Source organism: Nilaparvata lugens, chromosome 10 (genome assembly GCF_014356525.2).
Source record: "Nilaparvata lugens isolate BPH chromosome 10, ASM1435652v1, whole genome shotgun sequence".
Classification (NCBI taxonomy): domain Eukaryota; kingdom Metazoa; phylum Arthropoda; class Insecta; order Hemiptera; family Delphacidae; genus Nilaparvata; species Nilaparvata lugens.
Genome location: NC_052513.1, coordinates 6,739,708 through 6,750,772, shown reverse-complemented (window position 1 = coordinate 6,750,772; position 11,065 = coordinate 6,739,708). Strand labels below are relative to the sequence as shown.

Sequence of the window (11,065 nt, the reverse complement as noted above, 5' to 3'; positions counted from 1 at the left end):
AACTTCTGGGCTCAAGACTGCCCTGAATTTCACTAGGAACCCACATCGAGCCTTGCAAACCTACCTAGTTGGCATAATGTGCATGACTAGTCTTCTTATTTTCTTACTCTTGAAATATTAGTAATTACTCTAGCTGTTCTCAGCAATAATGACAGCTTTAATCGTTTTTGTTTCTACAGTATAATTATCCATTCCAAGATATTCTAATTTTGGGTTTAATTTCAGGAAACAGAGACCCCCCATTTATAGTATTTCTCTATCATTATCACTGTACTAGAGCTAACCAATAATCATTGAGTTATTTTAGCTCCGATTCACTGTTATTAGTTGCCAATAAATGCTTAACAATAATTATATAAGGATGAATATCAGACCAACCTCTCTCATCAAATGCCTAAAAACTGATCATAACCAGAATAAAGACTCATTGATATTCGGAGGCTCACCAGTTTTATTGTAAGATGAAAAGAGATTCCAACTACTCACAGTGATCGGTAAATTTTTAAGATGTAAGTTTATTTGTTTATTTTATTTAATTTATCAATACAATTGCACATCATATAACAATGTCTGGGAGATAGCAGCAAGCTCTACCCAAAACACTCAAAACTAAAACTGCTGCAACAGTCGTATGAGAATGCGTAAAATAATCGAATTATTCATGAAATGAAAGATAATGTAATGCTCTACAATTTCGTAACTAGCACATTCTTGTTTCATCAATTGTTGAAAAGTTATGAGACTTGAAAAAGTGGAAGAAAAACTGGTTTTTCGAAAATGCATCACTTCGAGGTCTGCTATCTCTTCATAGTGAATCATTTAATAGAATCAACAGTTGCCAACAGTTTTCAATTGAATAATCACATTTTCTCGAATTTCAAACTTATTTTCAATTTCCGGTCAAAATGTTACTAAACATTAATTGTAGAGATTTTCATGCTTGTAATAAAATACAGACTTGTATTTCGGGAAATATCAACTTGACTGTTTACAGAAGGCTATTATTGGTTTATGAGAATTTTTAAATCATTTTAGTTTAAAGCGAATACATTAATGAGAAAGCAATTTATTGCACAGAACATAATTTTCTCAACAGGTCTATTCAGCCTCCAAAAACGTTTGGAGCATACACATAATTGATATTATTATTATTGTATCTTTCCAGATTTTTTGAGAAAATGGAGAGAACCCTTTTTCTGAGGAAATTCACAGACTTGGTCCGCTGTGACCGACCATACAACTCACTACCATGTCTATTGATAATTATTATTGGTTTAATAGGAGCTTTGAACAGCCTTATGGTCATTCTCATGGAACAGCAAAGCTTTGAGAAACGTGTTTTGGGAGTAAAAGAGTTTGTGACTACAATACTGTTAATCTCGAACAGTTTGGAGCGCGCCTTGAAACCACACAAAAACACCAGATTGGTGGAGTTGATAGAGAACGAATTCCTCGTGAATGGTATTGAATTCACCCGGAGACACGAGAAATGGAGACAGTTTGAAACTTACTACAACGAGACGAAACTCGAAATGGAAAAGACGTCTCACAATATTTTCTCCGTTTTTGTTGTGATGTTTTTCGGATTCATCAACAGAAACATGTTCAACGAGCTTTTAAGGGACTCAATGGGACTCAAAAGGAATTCAGTAGATTTCCCTGTACCCTATGTATATTGGAGTCCTGATAGTTTAAACACATTTGCCTTTTTTGTATACATCTACATTTTCCAAAGTCTGATGATCATGATTTTCGCCATTGAAGCCTACTGCATACAGATTTCAGTAAGTCTCTCCACTGAAAGACTTCTTGCCGATTTCGGAACTATCTATATTCTGATTGATGATCTCGCCAAAGACTTTCCAGAATTTGGGACCACAGATGGGATGAATCGTGGATCACATCAGCACGTTGATGCAAATAACGATTTTCGACCTCGAAGAGAGATGGCTCATGAGAGTTTGAAGAGAGATATGTTTCGTATAGTAAGATGTCATCAGCGTTTGATAAGGTAAATAATTCAATTTTTTTTCTCAGTAACAATTGAGTTTTTATATTATGAATACATGATTACGTTTATAATCATGATCAAAATTTAACAGGCTTTTGTGCAACTGGGCCTAAGACTTTGTTGAGGGTGATGCTACATAGTCTTACATAGTACCTGCTTGTTTTGTGAATACAATTTGAAAATTATTTTCTCACTCAACTAGATTCCTAAAAGAAAGTAAAAGTTACAGACTGTTTGGATTAATTTTGGCGCTATTTAATTCCAAGTACAAGAAGTAAATTCAGAAATCACTATTTGGGTTCAGCGGTTCACTTTGGAGAATTAATAACTTTTAGCCTCAGTTGCACTAAAGCCTGTTTAATTTAATGCTAAGAGAACCGATCAGAGATGACTTGTTTTCAAGAAAGCCTTCTGTGATTGGTTCTCGTGATATTTAATCATGATCAAAATTTAACAGGCTTTTGTGCAACTGGGCCTAAGACTTTGTTGAGGGTGATGCTACATAGTCTTACACATACCTGCTTGTTCTCTGTATACAATTTTGAAAATTATTTCCTGACAAGATTACGGTCCTAAATAATGCATTTTGTATATCATAATTATTTTGTATTGCATTTTAGATTTTTATATTTTCCACTTATTCAACCTTTCAGCGTTCTCTTACTACAAAGGCCTCAATTCTATATCTCTCTATTCAACTATCATATGTTTAATAACCATTGCTGTATTAAATTTACTACATTTTCTAATTTTTGGAAAAGTTCTTTGCTGCGGTTCACAGAGATTATATTTTTTTCTTAGTCTAGGATGGCTATTCATCAAGAATATTTATAAAAACTTTTACAAATTTATGTTTACAGCATGCAAACTTGTTGGAAAAAATTAATGTGAATCACAGTTTTTCGTTTGAGTAGTTTTATTAGATCGAATCTGATAAAAATACTGAGAATATTATTTTATGCGATAACAGGAATTTCAAGGACTGCGAAACAAATGCAGGATATGTACTCATTGTCATCAGTTTAGTGATTTTCATTGACACCTGTGTGGACTTCTATATTATTCTGAAGGTTAGAGACTAAAATTTGAGTATAATCAACATTAATAATGTGTAATGTGGTGTAAAGTAATATTATTGATTCAATAATGAATTATTATTGTCATTCAATAATGAATGATAATTTATTGAAACACATGAAATCATGCAGAAAGTGGTTAAAAAATAAATAAAAAATAGCGGAAATTAATTATATTATTATAAAGCGGTCGGATTTTGACAGAATTGTCTTGGAACTCTTTTCCACTCAGCTCTTGAAACAACATGCTTTAAGAATCGAAATGATTAATTTTTTTCCAATAAATTAGTATGTAGAAAAAATAATCAAGTTTCAAGTTTTATTGTTTACATATATCAGCAATACAGCAAAATACAGAAAATTGTCATTTGCAATCCGCAAGATGAGATTAATGGTTACGGCTTAAATTATATACTCAGGCGAGGTGGAACTTCCTCCAGGGACTCTCAACCAATGAAAGCCATTTTGTTGGCATCCCGACACATGGGCTTATTCATACATAGTGGGGGCCACATTTTCTCAAATCAGCAAATAATCAATCTATTGTATCATTACTTTGTTTGTAAATAATCCTAACTTATATAAGATGGAATTAAATAGAGAATGCATTTATTCAAATGCTAATTAATATATAATTATTATTTAACGAAAATCCTAAATAAATGCTGTAAATCACCCCGAAGACTTCTGCAAGTGCAGACATTGACAACAGGGTTAACAGCTAGATGGAAATTCGATGAGAACTACTATCCAAAAATTAGTTGCCAGCCCGGGAATCGAACTCGGTACCTCCCAATTGCTAGTCAGGAATGCTTACCCTGACACCAAACTTTTTAGTCATTATCCGCAATTTTTCTCATGAATATTACGGAGCTCCTGAAATTTTCCCAGAAATGAGACACACAGGGGTGCCCACAAGGGGGGGGCATGGCGCAATTTGCGCCATCAACATTTTTGGGGGGGGGCACGATTTTTTTACATTTTATGTCAACATTAGATATCCTAATGTAGTTAATTTTAATACTTTTTCCCACCTCTATAATGTTATATTTTGCAAAGTGTAACTCAATATAAAGCATGAAAAATACAATTGATAATATGTTGTATGCAGGAATTTTAGTAATTTTGAGCCTATGAGTTTGAAGGTAAATCTTTGACAAAAATAAATTATAACTTCATCCACTATAATCCATTATATATCCATTATAATATCATCCACTATTATTTGATTCCCTTTGCTTAATTTTAATTTTTAATGGGCCTGTGTTTGAGTTTCCTTGCTGTTGCAACCTAATTTCCTCAAAAGCACAATGATAAGTTGAATCGTAATGTACATTTTAATCTAATAATTATTTTAATTTCGAATGCGTTTCATGATGATATTAATGTCTCTGAAATGAAAATGCAATTATAAGCAGCATCGCAAACTCTAGTGAATTTGACAGAAGAAGAAACTTCTTTTGTCAAAAATTTGTAAAAAATATCAAATGAAGCCAATTCCAATCTTTCAAATTTACACCCTATTTACCACACAGTAATCAAGTAATTATTGTAATGCTTCATTACTTTTTTCTGCTTTGTATAATAGTCCAGTCAAATGGTCGTTTTTCAGGAAACAGCCCGAAAGAATTTTTATCGACGGTTCTATATGTATTTTGGGGCGCTGAATTCTAATCTGAAATTTTCTGACACGCCAGAGCAGGGCGGCTTCACCCCCAAAACTAGCAAAAAACCAAAAAATTTCGGACTTTTTTCAAGTTTTTCATTTAGTCTTGAGAACCTTTAACTTTTCGAGAAAAAGCATTCTCTAAAATATTAATGATAATAAAATTTCCAATAAATTGAGTGGTCGTGCAGGACTCAACAATTTTTGATTCTGGAGCTAAAAGTTTTCAAAAAAGGGGTATTTTTAAGGAGTTTTCAAAATTATGCAAACCTACCACTTCTACCCTATACAACTAGGATTTTTTCTAGTAATGATAGAAAGCCACACATCACGTGAATTAACAATATTAATCCTGAACAGAATTCCTGAGGTAACTATTTTTGAATTTAGTAGATGTGTGAGGGGGAATACACCCAAAAATAGAAAATCATGTCCTACAGCCAAAATTCAAATTTTCATTATAATACCTTTTCATGGCCATCCTAACAAAAAAGAAACATATTTCGGCTGAAATCACCTTACGAGGGTTATGTTCTATGAGAATCACTCGTTAGATTTCAGTAATTCCTAGTGGGGGGCACACATAAGGATACATCCAGGATCAAAACTTTAAACACTTATAACTTTTAACTGAATGATCATATCTCCTCGTACTACAGCTCGTTCATATCAGCTCGTCAAGGCGGTTGAAAATCATGTATCATCTCACTAAAATTTGTTAAAAAAATAGGAAATTCCTCCTTTAGTGTATTTTAGACCATATTTCAATGCATAGAAAGATGACCGATTTCTATATTCAAAACTGTTTGTCTCGGTAACTCAAAATGATACTTGGTCTTGATTTGAAGAAAAGAATCTCCTCTTTTATGTGAGGTGAATGATTTTTGTAAAAATATAATCGTGAAGTAAGATACGTTTGATTCAAAAAATCAAGAAATTTTCGATATTTTTCTCATTTTCACAGTCTGGACAGTTTTTCGATATAAACAGTGATGCAAGATCAATTTAAGGCAACTCAGCTTATAGAGCATGAAATTTTCTCTCATTTAAGACCAATTGCAAGTTTCTATAATGTATTGTACTCATTTAGAGACTCTTTAATAACAGTAAAATCGCAAGAAAAATGAGAAAATAAAGATCATCATTCAATTGGCTGTAACTTTTTAACGGTATTGAAAACAGAAGTATAATTCATGGGAGTGAAAAGAGGAGAAAATTCATCAAAACCTCGACTACTTTTTGGATTTTTTATATGAAGTGTTCCACAAGATACGCAACGTTGCATATGCGAGACTGTGAAAATGGGGGAAGTATCACAAATTTCTCGCACATTCAAAGTTGTGTATCTTGTGGAACACTTCAGATAAAAAATCCAAAGAGTAGTCCTGCGCGACCAGTCAATTCATTGGAAATTTTATAATCTTTAATATTATATAGAGAATGCTTTTTCTCGATAAATTCAAGGTTCTCGAGATTCAATGGAAAACTTGAAAAAAGTTCAAAATTTTGGGGGTGAAGTCGCCCTCTGGCTTGTCAGCAAATTTCAGATTAGAATTTAGCACCCCAAAATACAGATAGAACCATCGAAAAAATTCTTTCGGGGCTGTTTCCTGAAAAACGATCATTTGACTGGACTATAAGTTGTTATCCTATTATATTAAGCGAGCAATTTCTGTATATCTGTTTATATTTTTCTATTTTTATGTCTGGCTATCTGGTTATATGGTTATTTATGTTCAACGGATCTCGGAAACGGCTCTAACGATTTTCACGAAATTCGGAATATAGTAGGTTTATGATATAAAAATTCGATTGCACTAGGTCTCATCCCTGATAAAACTCCCTGAAGGACATGGAAAGGATAATTATTCATCCTTGGAAAAACAGATGTTGATTTCGTCGTCTGTCGATAACAGAAGATGCGTGTGCCTGTGTGGGAGATCAGCTGTGTAATCAATTAGCTTATCGTATCTCGCAAGAGATCTAGAAATTTTAATTGACTCGATCAAAATACAGTATTCTGATTTGTTGACATGAGATGGTATATATCATAATATTCAAAGTTAATCATTATTTTACAGTTCTAAGTGATTAGTGAGTGTTATTTTGTTATTCAATTTGGTATGTAAACAATCTAAATTAGAACTTTTATGTTTTCGAATAATTGGACTGAAAATTTCACTTGAATTCAAGTGTATGAAACATAATCTACTTTTTGGAATATTAAATATTCCAACTATAAATTTTATAGTGTATAAATCAAAATGCGGGGAAGAAACAGTTTTGGGCTGTGCCTGTTAGTCCTTTCCCAATCATTTCAAAGAATTGAGTTCTGTTTATCAATGAATGAATAACGAGCAAAGCTCGGTGCCCCGATATTTGGTATTAATAGATAGAATTTACAAAATGTATTTGTTCAAATGATATCTTTATTCCAAAAACCAAACCATTTAAAGATACATTTTGTTCGACTTGTGTTATTTACTCCTGTAATGTTTAAAAGTAAATACTACCAACAATACAACATCAGTGACAACCTGTTCCAATTTATGATAAATATCGGGGCACCAAGCTCCGCTCTGGAGTACCTAAAAACTACAAAAACATAAAAAAATTATTACGAGAGAAGAAATTATAATAAATATCCATAGTTCATACAGAAAGGTTCTATCTAATCACAGTGGATTGAGATTAATTCGCAGAGGAATGCAAAAATTTCTCTCACAAAAGCATGTTAAATTTTAATCCTGATTAATTTCACGTGAACCAAATCACAGAAAACCATCTCAAAAAGATAGCTTATCTGATTGGTTCTACTGGAATCAATCAGGATTAAAATTTAACCGGCTTTTGTACAACTGATTGAATCAGGTACAAAAGTTCAACAGCTGAGTCATAATTTTGTCTCAGTCCCACACACATGCACTCGCTCACTCACTTCCATCATCACAAGACGACGAAATTATCAGCTTGTTTTTCCAAGGATGAGTAAATTTTTTAAATGTCCTTCAGCAAGTTTCCCCAGGGATGAGAACTAGTGCAATCGAATTTTTATATTATAAACCTACTATTTTCTGAATTTCGTGAGAATCGTTAGAGCCGTTTTCGAGATCCGGTGAAATACAAACATATGAACATCTAAACATTTAAACATCTAAACAGAAATTGCTCGTTTAATAGTATAGGATTTAGAATACCTAAACTTACCGACATTATATTATATTGTATGAATAAAATCGTTCCAAATTTGTATGAATGTTCACCAAAATTGCTATGCAATATTCTTTTGCAATAAAAGAATATCAATGATATTATTATTCAACTTTTCATAAGTAACCTTTACATTTAAGAAGCAAAGCCTCCCTTACTTATCTCTTAATATCTTATTAAGATATTTGTCATGTAGTTTTTCCTGATGTAATGTAGTACTTTTTAGTCCTCCCGAACAAGAACATACACACTGCTAGTCTCAAAAATAATATCAAAAAGATACTTTACTTCTATTTTAAAAGAGATAAGAAACGATGGTATATATTTTTATAATATTATGAAAACAGAAAGAATTCCCCACAAGAGCAAAGGTGAATAATGTCCTTTGGAAGATTAGAATATAAGATGTGAATTTTATTGTCATACAATGAGCACTGACTAATGTTAAAAACTAAAGGGTTGGGAATTGGGATACTTGGGGGGGGGGGCATGCGCCATTGCCCTTGGGGGGGCTGGGCACCCTTGGAGACACACGCCAGTTGATAGGGCTTATATCCATGGTATAAATTTGAAGAAAATCGTTAGAGCCGTTTTCGAGAAAACCGTGAAACACATGATTTTTTAGTCATTATCCGCCATTTTTCTCAAGAATATTACGGAGCTCCTGAAATTTTGCCATAAATGAGACTAATACCAGTTGATAGGGCTTATGAATAGCTATCCATTGTATGAATTTGTAGAAAATCGTTAGAGCCGTTTTCGAGAAAACCGTGAAAAACATGGTTTTTTAGTCATTATCCGCCATTTTTCTCATGAATATTACAGAGCTCCTGAAATTTTCCCAGAAATGAGACTCATGCCAGTTGATAGGGCTTATGAATCTTATGCTATCCATGGTATAAATTTGAAGGAAATCGTTAGAGCCGTTTTCGAGAAAAACATGGTTTTTTAGTAATTATCCGCCATTTTTTCCGCCATCTTGAATTGAATTTTATTGAATTTCTTATTGTCGGATCCTCATGGTATAAGGACCTTAAGTTTAAAATTTCAAGTCAATCGGTTAATTAGGAATGGAGTTATCGTGTTCACAGACATACATACACACACACACACACACACACACACACACACACACACACACACACACACACACACACACACACACACACACACACACACACACACACACACCACACACACACACACACACACACCACACACACACACACACACACACACACCACACACACACACACCACACACACACACACACAAATCATGTTTTTGGACTCAGGGGACCTTGAAACGTATAGAAAACTTGAAATTGGGGTACCTTAATTTTTTTGTGGAAAGCAATACTTTCCTTAGGTACCTATGGTAGTAGGGCAAGGAAAGTAAAAACATCTAGCTCTGGTCGTGTTGAACCCTTGACCAGAGAAATTATTATTATTGAAATATTGGTGGTAAGTAGTAAGTCAATGGTTAAAATTTCTGATTAATAAATATTCAAATTAATGTACAGTATTGAGTTCAGTCAAAAATCGATTTGGAAAGCTTGAAAACAAAATTACTACCTATTTCATATTTTTGACATAAAAATCATGCATGAAATAATAATGGTTGGATTGTTAGTATTTCAATATTGTAGCTTTAGTAGGTACGGTAATTGACTGTTCAATTTAGGATTGAAATTTCGTTTTTTACAGGCAGATAATCTTATGACATCGATAAATTATGCCTTGTCTAGTATCCTGATCAACTTAGCTGTACTCTTCCCCTACCATACTGGCCAGCGTATTGCCAACCAGGTAAAAACATATATAAATTTTTGATTCAAAACTCCATAAAAGACACATCACATATCATATTGGAAATTGATTTATAAAATATATCGATCAATTCGTCAATGGTTCTACAATTATGTGTGATTTTTCATCTACTCTAACTTTATGAATCAAGGGAATTGAAATGCCCCTTGATTATAGGGCATCAAAGACGCTACCTATAAATATATTACGTCTTCAGGATGCATGGCCTTATGCACTACCTCCGTAAACATGTAAACTGTTTACGGAGGTAGTGCCTTATGGCGAGTGTCTATTTCTGTCGTACAGTTTACCCATAAGACAAAATATGCATCCGGTTAACAAGCTAAAAAAATTCAGTAAGTCTGAATAATTGAGGCCCAACTGCATTATTAAAAGAAACTTGTAATTTGTTTCATTTTCAGAATGACATTTTACGCCAATCGCTGACAAATCTTCCGTGGATTGACAAGCCCGCATGGTTTAAGAAGACATTGCACATTATGATGATACGAGCCAACGTAGACATTGTCATGAAACCTTTCGGAATTCATTATCTAAATCACATGTCATTCAAAAATGTGAGTTCAACATATTTTCTGCAAGTTTGATTTTCTTAATACGATACTCAAATCTAATTGCTAAGAAATCTCAAACAGGAATATGGCTGGAATGAGTGTGAATAATTTATTTTTTCAGATGACAAAAGCTGCTTTCTCATTTGGAAACTTCCTTTACAGCACCAAATTGAAAGGTCAAACACAATAAACTATACTATAGGAAGTTCAGGATGAAATATAATCCCTGTAAGTTGAAGAGTGTCAACAAATTATTCTTACAGACGATGATGATGATGATGAATTGTATATAAATTATACAACTATTTCCTGAAATTAGTATTTGTCATTTCTTTAATAATATTATACGTCATTATCCTAATATTTTTTTTTTTTATCAAAACATTTGATAATAATGCGTGACTGTTTTTCAACCCAGTTTATAGACTATGGAATGGATTTCTTTTCCTTTATATTATCTTTGAATACCGGTAGTATAAAAAATCAATCCTTTGAATTTTACTCCAATATTACGTTACTTTGTACACTTTACATTATCTACTTCAGTTCAAGCAACAAAAATGTTCAAATAAGTTATAGAAGTAAATGTTTGGAAAACAATATTTTAGACCCTGCAGCCCTGTTCGGGATAGTTAGGAAGTAATAATAATAATAATAATAATGGTTTTTGTTCATAGCACAGACATGCCACCAGGGCATGTCCATAAGGGAACACGTCA

General features: G+C 33.0%; 1 protein-coding gene across 3 annotated transcripts; it reads left to right on the top strand.

Annotated features, from left to right (window-relative positions):
* The first annotated feature begins 395 nt into the window (after positions 1-395).
* On the top strand, positions 396-10,619 carry LOC120353247. 3 transcript variants are annotated; one of them, XM_039436183.1, is made up of 6 exons: positions 396-509; positions 1,166-2,011; positions 2,982-3,081; positions 9,670-9,771; positions 10,194-10,349; positions 10,468-10,619. In XM_039436183.1, the coding sequence occupies exons 2-6, from the start codon at positions 1,179-1,181 to the stop codon at positions 10,534-10,536; spliced, it is 1,260 nt and encodes a 419-aa protein (XP_039292117.1). In that variant the 5' UTR covers positions 396-509; positions 1,166-1,178; the 3' UTR covers positions 10,537-10,619. The 3 variants fall into 3 exon arrangements, with proteins under 3 accessions (XP_039292117.1, XP_039292118.1, XP_039292119.1); XM_039436184.1 differs by having other exon boundaries at positions 449-494; XM_039436185.1 differs by lacking the exons at positions 396-509; positions 2,982-3,081 and having other exon boundaries at positions 1,900-2,011.
* The last annotated feature ends 446 nt before the right edge of the window (positions 10,620-11,065 follow it).